The sequence below is a fragment of the Gossypium hirsutum genome, chromosome A12 (genome assembly GCF_007990345.1).
Source record: "Gossypium hirsutum isolate 1008001.06 chromosome A12, Gossypium_hirsutum_v2.1, whole genome shotgun sequence".
NCBI classification, from domain to species: Eukaryota; Viridiplantae; Streptophyta; class Magnoliopsida; order Malvales; family Malvaceae; genus Gossypium; species Gossypium hirsutum.
In genome coordinates this window covers 104,199,449-104,219,282 of record NC_053435.1, presented here as the reverse complement: position 1 = coordinate 104,219,282, position 19,834 = coordinate 104,199,449, and the positions used below count along the sequence as shown (strand labels likewise).

Below are 19,834 nucleotides of genomic sequence, written 5' to 3'. Positions count from 1 at the left end.
AATCTATAATTATAAATGATTATTAAAAATATAATTAAACCTTGATTTAATCATTTTTACTAAACATAGTCAAATATTAAATTATTTATATTTTATAATTCTTAACGTGTAATGATATAAAAAAACACCCAACTTGGAAATGTTAATAATGATAACTAAAAAATTAAAAGTTTTAACAACAAAAATAATGAAATAATATGGTACATAATAAGTAAAAATATATATATAAACACTTGAATTCTTGAAAGTTTTAACAACAATAATAACTGAGCAATAAATTCATGAGAGACTGACACACTAAAATTAGATTTAGGATTTATTTTTATTTAATTATAGAATATATAAAAGCATAATATAAACTATATTTAAAATTTAGAAGCAATGGACTTTATTTTAAGTTTTAAATGAGTTTACATATTGAACTCATATGTTCAAAAAATATTGGGCTTTTAAAAAAATAAACCTTTTTTTGGATTTTTCGATGTCCAAAGGAATAAAACAAAACCGAATCGAATTGATGTAATGTGATGCAAATTGAATTGATGGTTGGACTCAATTTCTCAATTTAATCAATTTTTTTTCTCAACCCTAATAGCATGTATGTCATTTCAGAAGTTACCATGCCAAGCTGACAGAAAATCTAGCCAGGCAGTGAATGATTGTTGACATGCCACAACCTCTAGTGCAATAGCACAGGATGGATGAATGCTCGTTTAAGAGAGCACTAATCATTAGTGTGAACTACGGTCCCCTTGATGCGAAGATTCATCGTAGCTCCTGTATGTAAATTGGGGCCAGCAGTACTCGCAAGAAACCCAAAGAAGGGCACCAAAACAGCTTAATCTACAAAACAAGTACCAAAAAGGGGCAATAACAAAATAAATCCCTAAATTCCCCAAAGGGGGAAAAGGGCCAACAAGCAATGGTCAAGAGAGGCCGGAAACGAGATTTGACGAAGACATACCAAAAGACCACACCGAAGAGCTTTCCTCGAGGAGGAAACCAAGCGGGCAACATATCCACCAAACCTAAAATAGAAATTAGTAAAAAGAAAAGAAAAGGAAAAAGAAAATATATATACATTCTAGTATCAATGTTAATTTTGTTCATCAATAAATTAATATTTTAATATGCTCAATTATTTCATATATATATATTCAAATATAATATGCTTAATTATATTCGAAATATTATATTCTAAGCTATTTTACGCAATGGATTGGTAGGAAATGAAAGTGTGAAATGTGAAACAATGAAGAATTTGAAAAAGTGAGTGAGTCAAAGTGAAAGAAATAGCGTGAAATGGACTCATGATGAAAAATCAGTAGCAAGCTAGGGTGGCGATTGATTACTGTATTAATATAAACTAGAGCAGGGTGACCTCTCTAAACTAGATTTTGAAAACACAGCTGCACTGCTGCTGTTCTCATTTAAGTTCCAACAAGAATTCAACGATTAAGCATAGATGTTGATGTGGATAACTAGAGAAATACAAAACCAAATCTCTCATTCTTCTGTGGGTTTTTCCTCATCAAACCACCTTGGAGGATCAAATCCTGACCCACCTAAAATCACCACAAATTTTCAATTAGACCCAATTATCAATACTATAAATCTTTCTCTCTGTTCTTTTTTAAAGGAAAAAAAGTTAAATTACCAAGCGGATTGCAACGGCAAAGACGCCAAGCTGTCAAAACTGTGCCCTTTACAACCCCATATTTCTTGTATGCTTCCATTGAGTACTCACTACACGAGGGAACAAACCGGCAACTCTTTGGTATTACAGGCGATATTTCCCCTGTTTCAATTTACTACTCAGTTTAATTCAGCAAGAACAATTCAGTTTTTTTCTTTGTTGAAAGAAAGAAAAATAGACTTACTTTTGTAGAATTTGAGCATGGATAAAGCAGCTTTAACCCCTAAATTATCAACTTCATCATCTGAATTGGATAAAGAAAACCTAATTAGTTAAATAAGGAATTGAAACTTTTAATCGACTTGGTATTGGGAGAGAAAGACAGAGAGAGTAAAAAAGGGACCTTCTTCTGGAGTGTTTTGGTGAGAATTTTGGAGCGTGCCATTAACGAGAACGCAGCGACGGCTGGGAAAACAAAACCTGGAAGCTTGATGTGGGTTAAACTTGAGAGAATTGAAATTAGGGTTTTTGGGTTTAGTTAATAAGGGAATGAAGGGGCATTGGTAGTTAAGAGAGTTAAGAACCGCCATGACTGTTTCTGTAACTTCATTTCTTTGTGTGTATTAGTATTGTTAGATAGTTTTCATTTTCCTAATCTAACGGCATCGTTTCACACTAAATAGACTTGTTCCCCATGTTGAACAACAAATACAACCTAGTATTCATCCGAGTGAGGTACAGGAACTTATGAAAAAAATTTATTGTTAATACAATTTCAAAAAGTAAAAACACAAAAATAAGTTATTATAATTTTTATAAATTAAAAACATAATTCCAAGTCCATCATCAGTATCTAATTAGTATAGTGAATCAGTAATCATCGACGAGTAAAAGAACATATCTTTAATCTAAGTCGATTTAATGACTGGTGTCGAAGATTAGAGAAAACATTGTTTGAGTTATGGTTTATAGTTTTATGATGTATAAAATTGTTTCATAAAAAAAATTAAATTGTAAAAGTGAAGTTGAAAGAGAACTTTTAATTGGTAAAAATAATATGTACATAGAAAGTCATATAACATTAATTTTAATAATTTAATAATTTAAATAAAAATTTTTGAATAATTTAATGACTAAATTATAAATTTTTAATTAAATGAATAAAACGAAAAATTATATATAATTTAGTGAATAATGATGATGTAGTTTACCTTGTTTTCTAATTTTTCTCTAAGCCCATAACCCATCAGATATAGCTAAGCCATGTACCACTATCTCTAAACCCCTGCCCGGTGTCGGCATGTAAGATCCTATGGGATCTTTGTTTATATAGGTATAGGTATAGATAGATAGGCTTATGTGATTAAATTATTAAATTTAAAAGTTCCAAAGGGAAAAGAATCACGTGTACCTTGTCCAAGGCAGAGCGCATTAAGGGTCAGTATCCAACTGGCGGGTCACGTGGCCGAACAAGAGGACAAGATTCAGTTTTAACCTAGAACTAGTTGAAAATTGTGGATCATACCCCCATCAATTTCATACATACACATCTAGTTGCTTGAGAAATTCTTGGCCACAAATTTTATTATTATTTTAAATTTCACGAATTATTCTGATGAATATTTTTTTGAAAAAAAATCGCATTCTGTCAACATACAACATACTTTAAATCAATGAAATAAAATTTTAACCAAGCTTAATATTGCGAGTTAAGTGGTATTGATTGATCGAGATGTATTACATGAAGATCAAACTCATATTACAATTAAAAAAAATACATTTTTACTTTTATTTTTTAAATGAACCACTTATTTTATTTTTATGTCATACTTTTTTAACTTTTCTTAATATAACGTATGTTTGCTTTTTTATTTTTATTTTTATTTTGTAAAATCTTTAATTGTATTAGATATTTGTTTTAAGTGTTTTACTACATTGATGTTATCAATCAATAATGCATTAATTTTGTTATAAAAATATTAAAATATCTACTTGTATATAAATTAAATTATATATTTATCAGGGAAATTTTATTTATTTTATAATAAATAAAAATATTTATAATAAAAATTTAATCCAGAACACCATGGGTGATAAATAATTAATTTTATGATTATAAAAAAAGTATTAATTAATTTTTATGTGAATTTTTAATAAATGTATTTATTAATTAAATTTTTTCCCCCAAATCACGTGTGCGCTATAAGTCTAATTAGTAGAATTTAACCTGCTACACTTAAGTATCTATAATTACTAAAATATTATTATTTCTTTTGTCAAAAGGGCTGAAATATAATAAATATATATGAGTTAATATATGATTCATTGAGAATTTTGTATATTATTAGTGAATTAATATAATTTCACATCATTTAAGATAAAATAAAGTTAATTTAACTAAAAGATATTAATAACATGTTATCTATTAGTTGATTCGCAGTAGATAAAATTATACCATATATGTATATATTAAAGAGTGGAGTGTTCAACAAATTAGAAAGTTATATGTATAAATAAGACTAAAAAATATGTTAGAAAATGTAAAAATTTCTGGAACTAAAAATTTATTAAATAATGAAAAAATAAATAAATAAACATATAAAATTTAAAGACAACAATATGTCCAAATCGACAAACAACAAACGCTATTATCTACCTATCATAACTTGTGAAAATGAATGAGACCACAAAATAGACACGTAAAATGAATGAGAATAAAAAAGAAAGAAGGAAAGAAAGAAAGAGTTGGTAGGAGGGAGGAAAGGCAAGCAATGGCTAGGCAAAACAAAAAATAAGCGAAAGACTCGAAGAAAAAAGAATTTTTTTTTAAGGTTTTTCTAATAATATCACCTTTTTAAGATATGTTTTTTCATTGAAAATTTTGTATATTTAATATTTTAAATATGTTTAATAATTATTTTAATATTTTATTTAATATATAGTTTAAAAAACTATTGGAATGAGATAAATAGATAGATAAATCCTCATTAGTAAAAAATATTAAATTGATTTTATTTTATTAAAAAATGAAATAAATTATTTAAAAAAATCAAAGTAATATATTTATCTTTGATCCAAAACTATTCAAAATCAATATTTACTTTTATCAAACACATCCTAAATTAATTAAAAAAATCATAAATTACTTAAAATAAATTTAACTAATATTAACAAAATTACTAAAGATATAGGCAAAATTCAAGAAAAAAAACCATAGCAACTTTAACTAAAAAAAAAAAAAAAAACTAAAACAGCAGTATATATTTTGGTTCCTTCCTAGTGGAAACAAACGAACGACCAAGAAAATAATAATAATTACCACTTTATTATGAGCCGCAGTTTCATATAATTTACTATTTAAGTCATGCAAGGTACAGTCGATTCCAGCATCTTCTGACTGCAATAAACCCACCACCAGCAGCAGTCGCTGCCGCCACCGCCGCTACGCATAAAAAAAATGTTGCCGTTTAATACAATCGAGGAGGCTGTTACATTCCTCGGACGCAACCTGACGATGGCAGAGACATTGTGGTTCAATTACTCGGCTAAAAAATCGGATTACTATCTTTACTGCCACAACATTCTGTTTTTGTTTCTGATATTCTCTTTGGTGCCTTTGCCGCTGGTTTTTGTGGAGATGATGAAATCTTTGGGATTCCATAAGTACAAGATTCAGCCCAAAGTTAGCTTGTCGTTCTCTGAGATGTTCAAGTGTTATAAAGATGTAATGCGGATGTTCGTTCTTGTCGTGGGTCCTTTACAGTTAGTGTCTTATCCTTCAGTCAAGGTAAAATGGTCCTCCAATTTTTGGGATTTTCGTTTCAGCTCCAATTTTTGTGAAAGCTGGAGATTTTGGCAATATGATTTGTTAATAGTTGAAAATTTGTTTTTTCTCTTGGGATTTGCATTTTAGTTGAGATTGTATGTGTGTCCTTGGCAGATGATTGGGATTCAAACAGGGTTGCCATTGCCGTCAGTGTGGGAGATTTTGTCACAGTTGACGGTATATTTCATGATAGAAGATTATACCAATTATTGGATTCACAGGTTCCTACATTGTAAATGGGGCTATGAGAACATTCACCGGGTTCACCATGAATACGCTGCTCCAATTGGGTTTGCTGCACCATATGCTCATTGGCTGGAAATTTTGATCCTTGGGATTCCATCTTTTCTTGGGCCTGCAATTGCTCCGGGACATATGATCACATTTTGGCTTTGGATAGCTTTACGGCAAATCGAAGCAATAGAGACACACAGTGGGTATGCTTTCTCCGCTAAACCTCTTTGATTTTACTTTTCCAATTTAGTCATTGCTCTTTTGATTTTACCTTTGCTTGATGCATGCTAGGATCATGTCTTCTCTTGTCAACTTTACTTTTTACCTACAATCTTTTTTGTACATTGAAATAGTTAGCAGGGTTTACTACTGAACCAGTTAAGATGTGGAATGCAGTTTTAGCTAAAATTATGAAAAAGATGCCATAATGTCCTTATATTTGTTCAAAATGAAAGCTATAATTCAAAATTTATTTCCGGCCACCCCAATGACCGCTCTGTTCTGGTGAAGTGTAGTCATTTTACGCACTTTTTTGAGTTAACTGGGTTGCCAAGATATCCATGGTTACTATTGATATAGTCATATAGCAGCTCTTTTAAGAGTTTCTGCAAGGAAGCTATTTTAGTTAATAACTAAAGCACAAACTACTGGTATTGATATCCTACTATGCTCATATAGTAGAAAATTACTTACATATAACTCTACCATTGATGTCTGAATCTGACTAATTACTAAATCCGATATAAATTGGTTTTGGGTCTATTATGGAGGCAAAATCTGTAGTGAGAGAACTTGCAAATATTTTCCTTTTCATCTTTTCTTGTGTATAAGTTGACTCTTGCTGTCATAAAGGGCAGGTTTTGAAGGAACAACATCTTGAAAAATATGCTACTGTAGTTTTATGTATGTTTTCTTTTCTGGTTAAGGGGTGTACAAAATTGGCCCTTTGTTAATATATTATCTCATAAAGCTTCCTTAAGAGTAATTGCTGCAAGTGGTTTTGAGTGATGAAAGAAGCATAGAGATGAAAGAATTGACATATGACTTTCATGCTTGGAAGCCTAGCTTAGTTATAAATTGTGTAATGCAGATATGATTTCCCCTGGGCACCCACAAGGTTTATCCCATTTTATGGTGGTGCTGATTACCATGATTACCATCATTATGTTGGAGAACAAAGCCAGAGCAACTTTGCTTCAGTTTTTACTTATTGTGATTATATCTATGGCACTGACAAGGTAATCAAGCAATGCATGGTTACTTTTTTTTTTTCTCTTTGATTTAGTGCTATCAGCTGATAGTTTAATTTGGTAACAAATTTCTTTCTTGTGTGATTAGGGCTATCGATACCATAAGAAGGTCCTAAGGAAGGTAAGTTGCTCACTTCTTTTGTTTGTATCCTTTGCTACTTGCCAAAAGCCATCATTTCAACTTTGGTTTAGCAAATGGGACATCATGATTATCTACAAAATATACTGTAATAGGATGTGAATGGGTTGATTGGTTTAAACCGAGCTATTTCTAACTTGCTTCTAAGGATACTAATATATCATTGGTGGACGATATGGATAAAAGTTAAAAATAGTTTACTCTTAAGCATTTGATGGTTACTCATAGAGCTTGATTGAAAGACAAGCATCATCCAGTTCAATCATCAAAAATTAATTTTCATGCTTACTATATACTTCACCTAGAGTCCATTTTGAACGCATGACCTTGGGTTCTTTTCCTTAGTTATTGTAATGTAATCACACATCATGATTTCCAGAATGAGAGTTTTGTTTCATTTCTTCTTCTAAGTATTTCATTGTTCGCATGATTCAGTTGAAAGAGCAATCTAAAGCTAATGGTGCTCAGAATGGGGCTTCATTCTATGTTCCTACCCAAGATCTTAAATCAGAATAGACGCTCATCAACAGAGCAACTTGCTGGAGCAGCTTCTTCAGCATACCTCTTGCACGTGACGACTCATGGAAATCTGATTTCAACTTGACATCATTGTTAGTGTACATTTCTTAAGTGATTCAGATGAAGAGTAACACAGCCATTTTGAAATGTGATTTCTGGTGTAGCTTGACGAATATATATCAGTTCTCATTGTCTAGGTTTTAAAGTCTGTCCTGTCTTTACAACCTTTTGTCTAAGCTAAGAAACTATAAATCAGAATCATGGTGTGTATTTTGAGTTGTGCCCCAAAATTATTTAAAGGGTTAAGTATAGTATCTCCATTTGTTGATCACTGGTCATCTTCTCAACTTTGCCATATTCTTTATCCATATTTGATGTCAAGTTGAAAAGAAAATTTTTGGTATGCACACCCCACGGCCTCTTTTTGTATTTGACGGCCAGATGCACCTACAATTTCAATGCATGCAAAACTCATCCGCTGAGCTTTAAATTTCAGCCCCACTAGCTCTTAATTTTGACCCACATTTTCCACAATCTTCATCTCTTCCATTCAGTTTCATCCTTTTAGATCTAATTTTAGTTGCTTCAACCAGAATTGGGTTATCGGCAGATTCTTAAATGATCCATTTGTCCATTTGCCCTTGTCTACATATTCTTAGAGATGAATTTAAATTAGGAACTGAAAACCATCTTTAAGAAATGTCTATTGAACTGGAAATGGAAAAATTAGGGTGTAGGAATCCTATTATTCGGAGGGATATACCATCCTGGACGGACTGATAAATCCAGATAATTTGGGCTTTCGGTAAACAAAATGGGTAAGGCTTCAATTATGTTTTTGTGTTTCCAAAATTCAGTAGGGTTATTTCTATGAATTACAACAACAGTAATATTTATACAGGCGAATTTCTTGGTTACTTCTTACTGTGCATCAATTACAATAGACAACCCAGAATGAAGCTCCGACGCTAATGACAACGAACGCCAGACAGGCAAGTCGCAATGAACAATCAAGAAGGGGCAGGCATTTTTCATTATAGTGTTAAAAAATGGGTAAGAATGAAATGGCATGACACACTCTATGATTACAAATCAAATCAGGATGGAGTAAAGAAGCACATTCCTAGTTTCCTACTCCAGCTTTTATATTTGTAGATCATCCAAAGACAGTTCGTGTGCTGTCAGCAGCTTCATTTTCTGAATATCATGACAAATAAAAAGTTAGTGGGCCAAGAATATCTGCCAAGTAGAAACGAGAATAATTTTGGCGTTCGAAATTCAATACCGTGATAAACTGTGGAGGATCATCAAGACTGGTTGAGCCTAAAATAACTTCCCTATTCAACTTTCCCGTAAGCTTGTGGCAGACTCTTAGCTGTACATGGACATTTAGGAGATAAAATAGTATCAGAAATGCTCAATCATTTTAACAATATAATCACATTGTCTTTGGGAAGGACATCTTAATTTTTTTCATACCTCAGATCTCGTAGCTCCACCAACTATAAACACAAAAATGCGTTTGCCGAACTTCTTGAAATCACTCGATGCATGTCTTAGTACCGAATCACTGAGATAAGGTAGGAAAAAAACATTAAAATAAAGATCACATAGAAATAGGAAAGCAATAGCATTAAGGAAATGGTTGCCGGTCCTGACTGGCAGATACAGCAGTGGGGAAAAAAGTGATAATGAGTATAAAGGTAATTGACATGGTCAGGACCTCGAATACCCATCATCGGAGCCACGAGGCCGAGCCCATGTTGGTGTCCTCCTTGATCTCATGGAATGAGCAACTGGAGCTTCATGTACAGATGCAGTGTGAGATGTGCCATGGGAAGTTGGACTAGGATCATTCATGCAAGGATAATCATCCTTTGATAGTTCTCCTTTGCCAAGCTTTTCAACAAGCTCCTGAAAAAGGACAAATAAATCCATGTGTTACCGGCTGTTCTGCCATGAACTCCTAAAGTGTCAGATGGAAAATTGCAAGATCATTTTTTTACTTTCTTTTTGGATAAGTTGTTGAAAGATCTAGCCTGTAGGAATCAATTATATAACAAGACAATTGCAAAAAATACTCTCGTTGAAAGATTTAGAAACGCATGAAATATAATACACCGCCTTAGACAAATTTATTGGGTTAAGTTGAGAAGCACTCATTAATTAAATAGCATTTTGCAATCTGGACATAGTACAAAACTAAATACATTGGAAAAGCATGCCACAGAAGTGTTTCTGTCTCACCTCTATTATAGGGTAAAAGCGAGATAATTGCCATGTTTCTTGCCCACCACTGCGGTCTTTCCTAGTTGCATGCTTCTTCTGGCAATTCACAAGCAAAGGACCATGAAAGAAGAAAAGAACCCATATTTACAAGTAAATAGCAACACCAAATCGACCACCATAAGCAGAAATTGAACAACCAAAAGTTTACCTTATGCATATCAAATTTCAAAGAGAAAGCACTTCCTGAACTTTTTTTGGCTTCTGATGGAGGTGCAAGCAATGCCATGTTATTCACAGCAGTCATATCCTCAAGTGGTAGTCTTGCTAACTGACAAAAAGTTAAAGCATTTGGTTGATAACTATAATCAGCTATCTGTTAACAATTGACCTCGTCCATACTATGGTAGGAAGGAAAGAATGGAGGGAAGGGGAAAAGGTGAGGAAAGAGAAAAAAAGAGAGGAAGAAACGTTATTTTTCCTTCATTGAGTTTGGTAAGAATAATGGAAAATAGAGGTCCAAATTTGGAAAGAGTATCTTTCACATTTGGAAGGTCTGAAATTACAAGAAAAAGAAAGGGTCTAAATCTACTCATTTACATCCTGTCACCTATTTGACTATTTCCTTCCTAATTTAAAGGAAATGATGGAAATAAAAGAGTAGCTTTTCCTTTCATCCTCCTTTCCTTCTGTCATTCCTACCAAACACTGTATGAAAAGGATATAGGAAAGGACAAGGGAAGGGCGGGGATGAAACAGAAAAAACAAAAATAGTGAAAATAAAAGCAACCTTCATTAAATTAAGACCCTTTTCACCCTCAAACTTCTCAGGGTAAATGGCAGCTAGAATCATCAATAAGCGCAACTTATTTTCGCGAGATGCTACCTGCAAAAAGTGATATTTCTATTTTTTAGTAACATTAACAAAGTAGAATACATCCATTTACACTTTTGAAAGTTCTTACCTCATTAGTAGAGAGAAATTTAATTACATCTTTCATTCCTGCATCACCAAAAGCAAGATCTTGCTCCAGTTGCCCAAGTTCTCGAAGCCCTTGCTCCCTGATGATTCGGTTTATTTTTCCAGCAATCTGCAAATATAAAACCAAACCAGCATAAACCATGGATCCTACAATATGTCTTTGATAATAAGGTACATTCTCTTTCAGTTATAAGATATCCTGATTCATACATCTGAAATTGGTCAGGCAACAAATGAAGCTTGAAAGCATTAACAATCATCCTTTTTAGGCAAATATTGGTTGTTCTTAACATGAAAAGAAGGTACAACTAATAAGTTAAGTGCGTATTCATTTCCGAAATGAGATGGTATCAATCTGGAAACACATGCCTAAGCAGATAAAAGTGAAGACTCCCATGACTCATCCAAATATGTGAATTATTTGTTTCACATAGAAAGCTTTAATAAAATTTGGATATTGACTAACGAAATATAGGATAAAAGAAAAAAGAGATGCTACAGAGCTAATTACGAATCAATAAGTAATATCTAGCAATTCAAATGAAAGAGTGACAAAGAATATGTTCAAAGAACTCAAAAAGGTAGGTAAGAAATGGCTGGTAAGAAAGATAGCTTCTCATTGCTAACCAATTCAGAAATCAGGGGCAAATAGTTCCATGATTTCAAATGGACAAGAAACTAACCTCTACATGAAGGGAGAGCTTGTCAATTTGTTCACTGTATTGGGGCAATGCTTGAACCATTTTCTGTAGTTCCCTTGTTGAAATTTCACCGCCGTCTCTATAATATAAATACGTTTGAATTTCAAGGTGAAACAAGAGTCATGTCATAGCTAAAATTTTCAAATAGGATCAGTTAGTAGAAAATGTTATAGCTTCATCAGGCACAGAATATTTAACTCAATTTGTCAGAAGTTGCATTTCAGTATTAGAAATTTGTTGTGAAATCTTTGCAAATGACTATGACCAGGTAGACAAATCATTGAGCTGAAAACTATCAAGCTTCAATAATCAAAATATCAAATAACGAATATAGGACCATAAAATAAAGACTCAAAATCAATTGAAAGAATTTTCTATCAAATGGATCACAACATGATGAAACAATCAGAAAGTGCAAGGTGAAACAACATCCCTAGAACTTCATTCTTTAGAATAAAACAAAGTAAAACCAACATTTACACAAACCTTGAACCATGTTGAAGCTGTGCAGCTTTATTCTTTGATATAAAAGTGGTCATCTTCTCATGCAACCTTTCACTAGCCTAACAATAAACCAAGGGTCAATCAGCATTTAACATGAAACGCTATGTCGATCGGACTCAGGGGTTTTGGACAAGGATATGGTCCATACACAGATGCGTTCAGTTTTATTCAAGCTTTTCCTTATAAGTGGGAGGCAAGATCTTATATGCAACTCTAATTTGAGATGTATTTTATTACTTTTTGTTTTTTGTTTTTGAAAAGCCAATTTGATTTCTCTGAAAAATATCCAATATTGGTACTTGAGTGAAATGAAAGGTTAAATGTAGGTCATGTGTAGAAGGTACAGAAGCACCATACATACATCTGCTATATGTGCATGGCGAAGCTCAAGCCATATTGGATCATGCTCCTCCAAAAGAACCTCCTTTTTCTCAGGAGGGCCTCCTATTTTGCTTGGAACCTGAACAGTACACTTGCTTAGTATACAGAAACCAAAAGAAAATTCCCGGTGAATTTAAGAACACACATTGAATCTGATGGAGCATACCTCATGCACATATTTATTCCCCTCCATATTCAATAAATCATGGCACATGGCATCATAAGTCCACTCATGTATGACAGGAGCAATCTAGATATGAAATAAACCATTTGTTATAAGAAAACTGGACAAATATACAATGTAGATGTCATTACTTGCAACCAATATTAATATGAAAACCTGATCTATAGATCTATCAAGGATGAGCAACTCGCATGTTTCTTTCTGAGGGAAGTTAGGAATTGATTTATATTTCACAAGACAATTCCAGATTCCAGCTGCAAGCTTGGTGGGAATTAGATCACGAAAAGTAGTCATGGTCATTGGATCAAGAGACTTGGCAGACCGGTAACGAACAAAAGGAAACTCCTGAAAAATAAACACGTCTCAGAAAATGTTCCGTGCATTTGAGAATCAAGATTCAAAAACCGTTGCATATACCCTTAATGAAGCAAAAACTGTAGCAATGCGGGTAGCCATCACATTCAAACATGCATCACCCTTGCGAGTATTTTCCTCATCACCAAAAAGGTCCTCTAGCGCCTTCACATTATCAGTGATGAAACCCTGTAGTGAAGAAAAACAAAGTTAAGTTGATAACAATGTGACAAGCCATTACCAATCTAACATCATTAGGAGAAACAACTAGCTAGACAAAGTTTGATCATATAAGCTTGACTAGAGAGTTATAAATATAGTGTATAAGTTTGCCATGAAAGACATTGCTTAAAAATTGAGGTTGTTTTAGAAAACAATCTCCTTCCCTAAGATATGACATGTCAGCGGTTATATAAAAGCATATAAATATAATACTTATTCCTCAACTGAAGTTTTTCAAGCTTAAACCACAATGGCTTTTCATATTGTTAATTTTAACCAAAATTTGCATCTCAAAATGTGACCTTGAAATTCTTATGCAAGCTCAAAGCAAACCGAAATTCATTGATTCTCAAAATGTTATGAAGACACCACGTAATTCCTCATATAAGCTAAAAAAAATAACACTATTTCAATTGAATTTGTGCAACATTAATTCTGACAACCTGTGTCTGTTGTATGGTATTCAACTTAGAGATCAAAAAAATACCTGGCTATCTATTGCAAAGTACTCCAAGTTCATCTGCATATGCCAGCCAAAAAACAATGAGCACCTACTGACAGCTCAGTAATCAATGGAAGGGGGGCGGGGATGGGGGGAGACAAAACAATGTGACTAGTTTGCAATCGATGCTTCAAGCAATGGCCAATCTGAAAAACAAAAACCTAACCTCACTCAATGCACCGATGCGAGGCAAGACACTTGAATCCTTCTTGATGTGTGCAACCAATTCTCTTGGAACAGGTGAACTGAAGTAAACAAATGCCCTTTTCCACATGCCAACGTAAAAGTTCATCAGAAACTTAATGTACTCAAAATTCAGGATACATAACCATGAATATAAGGACATTTATTTAGTAAGTCTTGCACATACTTCTTATATAAGGGTGTCCTTCCAGACATGTCTGATAAGAACATAATAACACTGCAAAATTAAACAAGGGCAGAAATAAGGGTGAGAAAACACACATGGATTAAGGAGTAATAGGATTATGTTACACTATGGAATATAAGTCTCGCATAAATGGCTCTCTTAAAACTGATTAACAGAACTTCATCTTGCAAAACGCATACATCCATGCAAGCATCTTTAAATAGGGGGAGACTTCTAATTAGAAAATATAGCAAGGTTAGCTTCTGATAGTGGAAGTTTATTAAGAATTCATCTAAGATATAGGTAGTCAAGACTATGAATGTAGACATAACACAGGAAAGATGCTCAATATGGTTTGCAACTGTTGGAAAATGTACTACTTGTTATGCCCCTGTAAATATAAAATTAAATAAGTGTAGGAAGAAAATGGATTAAAATATGATCTGCACATAAAACCCAGTCCAAAATGGAAAATACACTAGTTAAAGACTTAATAGTAAAAGTAAGATACATTACTTCTCTTTGGTTGGTTGAATGAAGTATATAGCATCCATCGATGGCAATGGCTGCCTACGCCTGTATATGTCTTCTACCACTGCACAACAAGACTAGAATCATTAAAGTAGCTGGAGAAAATGATCCTTCAGGCTTCAAGATTTAAGATTCAGCTCAATTCTACACCCTGAGAGACCAATTGTTATGCAACAGTTACAAAATGATAAAAAAGAAACACAGCTTACGTGAAACTCCTTCTGCTGTGATGTCAGCCATTTTGCAAGAGTAAGACATTATCTTAACCGTAACTTTATCCATGATCAACACCTACTTAGAAGGGATTGAAAAACAAGAGATATAAAAATGGCATTTCTTGCAACTAATAAAACAATAGCAATAAAAAGAGCCAGCCAATAAATGACCAAAAAGAATAACAAGATGATTAGCATACCTTCCAAGTAGACTTTGAATCTTTCACTTTTGCAGAACGAAGCATTTCATGTAATAATCCTTTACATGCATCAATTATGTATAAAACATTAAATCAAGCGCAAAACTAGTCAGGAACAAGATCATGCTTAGAGAATGCATGAAAAGAGCAATAAAAAATAAAACAAAGTCCAAATAATATAATAACCTTGAAAGAAAAGGAACAGTAAACACTAGATGAAGCCCAGGCAGAAAACTTTCGCTAGTCAATAAAAGACTTGCCTAGGGGCAGTGGCATTTCTAACTGTTGGACGCCTCACTTTTAGCACACATATGCCTCGACTATACTGGTCAAACATCACTAATCTTCTACAATGTGCAAAAATCACAACTACTTTATGTTATTTCTGGAATATGAATTTGAAAATATGGATTTGCATTTCATTTACTATATTGAACTGCATACCTTATGAATAAATTAGTTGGATTCCAATCTAATGTATATTTGGAAAGTATAAAAAGCATGAATTTGTCAAATTCAGAAATTACTCAGGGAATTTCAAATTCACTACTAAATAGGCGTACAACAAATCCATAAATTTGAGAAATAATCCTGAATATTACATTTGTATGTGCATTAACCCTCAATTTACAGTACTTTTGAAATTCAAGTTCCCAAAGGCTACCTTTAACTTATTCTTTTCTTCATATTTTGCATAATTTTGTAGCAGAAAGTTAGTGGGATACTCCTTATACAGTATAAGCAACCATAGCTCATACAAAAAGTCTCTCTTCTAATCTCCAGAAAGATGATGATTAATGATTAAAATGGTTCTCAGCAACAAAAAATAGGAAAATTGCTGCCGATTAAGTCTTTCACTCGGTTGGAAATCAGAATCGTTACCACTGCAACAACCAGATCACCGGTTCGAGTGCACTTAAGCACATATTTTCCTATGACATAAGGGCTGGGGGTATGGTAGAAGCAGGTATTGTATTAAAAAGAAAAAAAGAAAGAAAATGCTAATAGTGCCAGCATGTAGCACAGTTCACGTCGCTAAATTTAGGTTTTAGTTAGCATTGTTCGATGTCCAGGTCATTCGACATTTTTTATCCATGTTTAATACAGAAAATCAAGAAAATTACAGTTACGCATTTTAGTTACGAAAAAAATCACGATATCTTACCCCCCCTTTTTTTTTCCAAATTTTCCTTCTAATTTTCAATTAACTTTTTTTTATGAAAATAAGAGGACTTCCTAAAAAGCTTATTCTCAGTCAAATCTGGAAAACATTAGCTACGGAATTAGTCCTTGGGAATCAACTTAACTGACAAATTAATCCCGAAGAATATGCAGTTGAAATTTTATGACTAAGTCAAACTAGTACGAACAATTGTCAAACGAGATAGATTAAGCAGAACGATTACAGAATATTGATATTAGAACTTTAAATTGGATTGAAAAAGAAACTTTAAGCAAAAAGATGAAAAAGACTAACTTTCACGGCTGATTTGCCTGAAATTCTTGTAGTCGCCAGAGGCGGAGGAAGAATCAGAATCCGAATACGACATCGTTTCTGAAATCTCCGATGGACCGATCCGTTAAAATGGAGAACCGGGGAGAAGGAGATCGTAGAGTAATCAGAGTAGAAAAGGTGAAGGGAACCAAACAAAAGAGGGGAAGGGAATGGAGCTATTTTTCCCTTTTGCCAAATCGAAGTTAATTATGATTATTTTTATTAAACAAGTTAAAAGCGGAAAAAGGCAAGTTGATGTTATGGGATTTTATTTTTCTTTATTTAAAAAACGGCAAAAATATATTTATTTGGCGATCCCGTTTGGGACTAGGAAAGGTAATGGACCGGGGGTCTACGTGGATATGAAATTACTTTTTTGACATCGATCGCTTGTCTTTGTTGACAAAATGACGAGGATCGTAATTGTATTTCCTGTTGGGAAGTTTCCTCGTTTCCTTGAGTTTTACGATATTCTCCGTTTGGGAAAAGGTCCGTTTCGTTTGTCCTTTTTTACACTAACAAAATAATTTGTCAATTATTTTTTAAATGTGTTTAAACTCATACTCTTCAAATTTTAATTTGATTCACATAATTATTATTGTAATATTTAATTAAATAAGAGTAAATATTTTTTTAAGTGAAAAGTTCATGATTATAATGATGATATTGTTAGGAGGAGGTTTTGAGCTCAATTATTGTGAATAATCAGTCTAGGGTGACAATGAGAAGGAAGGAAATAGAGGATCTTTAGTTAGTCTATTTATCATCAAATGTAAGTTCTGGAATGTTGAGCGAGTAGATTAAGGGCTGATCTTCAAGATTTGGAAGAGGCGGAGAGAGGCTTTCTATAAGCAAAGAGCTAGTGCTAAATGGTTATGCAAAAGAGATCAAAACACGAAGTTTTTTCACTTTATGGTTGTTGTTAAACAAAAGAAGCAATCAAGTAGAGTTTTGGTGGATGACGATGGCAATCATCTTGAATCTTATGAACAAATTCCAGATGAGATTGTTAAGTTCTATGAAGGGCTTATAGTTGTGGCTGATAACAGTCTTAAAGGGGTTTCAATTCAAATGCTGCAAGAGTTACTTCAGTTTTCTTTTACTGCTGATGCTAAAGAGGATTTGGTGAGAGAGTGGTCACGGCTGATTAAGGATTCAATGTTTGAACATAGGAATGATAAATTTCCAGGTCCAGATGGGTTTACTTTGCTTTTTCTCAAAGTTGTTTGGAGTGTGGTTGGGGCTGATCTAGTTGATGTTGTTTCGTATTTTTCTTTATAATGTTCGAACTTTTTCCTGCTTTTAACTCGACGACAATTGTCCTTGTTATATGTGGGTTGAATTTCCAAGCCAAAGTCAACAATTATATGCTCCAATTTAGAACACTGAAACCATGTCAGAAGTTCGATCGCATTCACAAGCTTTTAAACCCCAAAAAATCAAGTTGGTGCACGAAAGGCTGCAAAGAAATTTGACGTTCCAATTGTCAAGCCATATTAAATGGCTATTAACTTGAATACCATGCAAATTAGTATAAATTGGCCTTAGTTTTAAGTCATCAGACAAGTCTATTTTGAGAGTGAATTAACTAGCGAGTAGCTAATTTGAGAGCAATTGTATAATAGTTCTGGGGTATTTTTCTAGAGTGTGAGTTGTAAACTTTTAAAATTGTGTTTTGAGTATCAAAACACTTAAAATCTTTATCTTCTTCTTATAGTGACATTTATTGTCATCTTTGCCCATAGAAGTAGTCTTTAAAATCGAATCACGTAAATTCTTGTATCCTTTTATTTATTCCTTTTCACACATTATTTCTTGTTGTGTGTCCTATTTAATTCTTATAAATTTATTTGTGGTTGTATTAACATACTTTACCTTATCCGTCCTTTACAGTCCTGGTTCCTAAGACTGCTAGCCCTGATCATGTGAAACATTATACATCCATTTCATGTTGTTCGAAGATGTATAAATGTTTCACTAAAATCACCATGATGAGACTTACAAAGTAACTTCTTACTATGATTTCTCCAAGCCAAAGTGCCTTTGTAAAAAAAAGGAGCATTTCAGATAATATTCTTATGGCATAGTAGTTAGTTAAAGGATACAATATATATGTTCATTATCTTCTAGATGTGCGTTGAAAATTTATTTACAAAAGGTGTTTCTCAGCTAGGAGTTGATTATTGGGGTGTTGAAAGCTATGGATTTTCTTACTTTGTTTATTCAGTGGATTAAAGTTTTCCTTACTACTCCTAGGTATTATATTTCCATTAATGGTGGGATCAATAGTTTCTCTAAAGGCAAAAGAGGCATCGGGCAGGGTGATCTTTTATCTCCCTATATGTTTGTGTTGTCCATGAATGTTATTTCTAAGTTTCTTGATGTTGTTGATGCTAATGGAGTTTTTCAGTTTCAACATAAATGCCACGAGATTAAATTGACTCATCTGTGTTTTGTTGACCTCATTTTTTTTCTAGAGGAACTCTTGAATCCGTTGTTGGTATTTGGAGTGTTTTAAGTACATTTTACTTGATTTTAGGTCTTCTACTTAATTCTGCCAAGAGTGTTTTGCTTTTGGTATTGCCATTGGTATTATGGATGAGATCATATCCGTTACAGGTTTTAAAGAGTTAGGAACAGAATCTCGAAATAGTTTGTTGGTTTTCATAGCTATGCTAGACGAATGCAAATTATTCAGTATGTAATTTTTAATATTCAAAAATTTTGGAGTAACCGCTTCATTTTGCCTAAATCAGATTCGAGGAAGATAAATCTGTAAGAGTATGCCTAAAGATCAATCATGAGATAATTGTAATAATATACTTGATTTACCATGTTTATTAATATAAGGCGTTGCCATTATTATTTCAGTTTCTTTTCTGTGTGTATAAATAAACTGTTTTATAATAATGTCCTGAGAATAATATGATTATTCTTAAAAGGTCCTTAGTCAAGTATTATTGTTGACTATGACAACAATAATGCATTAAGACTAACATGTAGTTGATTGATGATAAAGAGTTGTCATTGATATGGAGTGTCAAAATCAATGCATGAATATGTGTGTTAGAGAACAACATATTGGACTGACTCGCTATGAGTATGTAACAACCCGATTTAGGGCCTAATCGGAACAGTGGTCTCGGGACTACAAATTCGAAGATAGAAATTTTTTTATTATTATTTTTACGAGGTTATAGTACGATTATATTAGTACATGAAAAATTTGAGGAGTTAATTTTAATGTTTTTGTTACAGGCCAATTTTGGCCCAGACCAAATCTACCCAAAACAAACCCAATACCTATTAGCCCATTACATCCCAACCCCAAATACCCATCTAAATTAACCCAGCAACCCAATA

General features: G+C 33.1%; 3 protein-coding genes across 7 annotated transcripts; 1 reads left to right on the top strand and 2 right to left on the bottom strand.

Moving 5' to 3' along the window:
- Positions 1-528: 528 nt before the first annotated feature.
- On the bottom strand, positions 529-2,935 carry LOC107936384 (UPF0161 protein At3g09310). 3 transcript variants are annotated; one of them, XR_001694391.2, is made up of 6 exons: positions 2,040-2,284; positions 1,881-1,940; positions 1,658-1,798; positions 1,353-1,565; positions 965-1,028; positions 529-843 (listed from the first exon to the last, which is right to left on the bottom strand). XR_001694391.2 is itself a non-coding variant. In XM_016869110.2 (4 exons), the coding sequence occupies exons 1-4, from the start codon at positions 2,224-2,226 to the stop codon at positions 1,507-1,509; spliced, it is 447 nt and encodes a 148-aa protein (XP_016724599.1). In that variant the 5' UTR covers positions 2,227-2,935; the 3' UTR covers positions 529-1,506. The 3 variants fall into 3 exon arrangements, 1 of the variants encoding a protein (XP_016724599.1); XR_001694390.2 differs by having other exon boundaries at positions 529-1,028; positions 2,040-2,303; XM_016869110.2 differs by having other exon boundaries at positions 529-1,565; positions 2,040-2,935.
- Positions 2,936-4,928: 1,993 nt separating this feature from the next.
- LOC107936415 (methylsterol monooxygenase 1-1) lies at positions 4,929-7,935 on the top strand. Its single transcript, XM_016869139.2, has 5 exons — positions 4,929-5,423; positions 5,577-5,899; positions 6,787-6,934; positions 7,035-7,067; positions 7,521-7,935. The coding sequence occupies exons 1-5, from the start codon at positions 5,094-5,096 to the stop codon at positions 7,599-7,601; spliced, it is 915 nt and encodes a 304-aa protein (XP_016724628.1). The 5' UTR covers positions 4,929-5,093; the 3' UTR covers positions 7,602-7,935.
- Positions 7,936-8,410: 475 nt separating this feature from the next.
- Positions 8,411-16,742, bottom strand: LOC107936414 (SNARE-interacting protein KEULE). Of its 3 annotated transcripts, XM_041083515.1 has the most exons (22): positions 16,454-16,693; positions 15,163-15,323; positions 14,977-15,035; positions 14,771-14,852; positions 14,547-14,625; positions 14,031-14,081; positions 13,827-13,923; positions 13,646-13,678; positions 13,000-13,125; positions 12,739-12,927; positions 12,565-12,648; positions 12,379-12,477; positions 12,000-12,076; positions 11,496-11,592; positions 10,796-10,921; positions 10,621-10,716; positions 10,042-10,161; positions 9,852-9,929; positions 9,328-9,518; positions 9,084-9,174; positions 8,890-8,979; positions 8,411-8,801 (listed from the first exon to the last, which is right to left on the bottom strand). In XM_041083515.1, exons 3-22 carry the CDS (start codon positions 15,019-15,021, stop codon positions 8,748-8,750), a joined length of 1,905 nt encoding a protein of 634 aa, XP_040939449.1. In that variant the 5' UTR covers positions 15,022-15,035; positions 15,163-15,323; positions 16,454-16,693; the 3' UTR covers positions 8,411-8,747. The 3 variants fall into 3 exon arrangements, with proteins under 3 accessions (XP_040939449.1, XP_040939447.1, XP_040939448.1); XM_041083513.1 differs by lacking the exon at positions 15,163-15,323 and having other exon boundaries at positions 16,454-16,742; XM_041083514.1 differs by lacking the exon at positions 15,163-15,323 and having other exon boundaries at positions 9,852-9,926; positions 16,454-16,742.
- Positions 16,743-19,834: the final 3,092 nt, after the last annotated feature.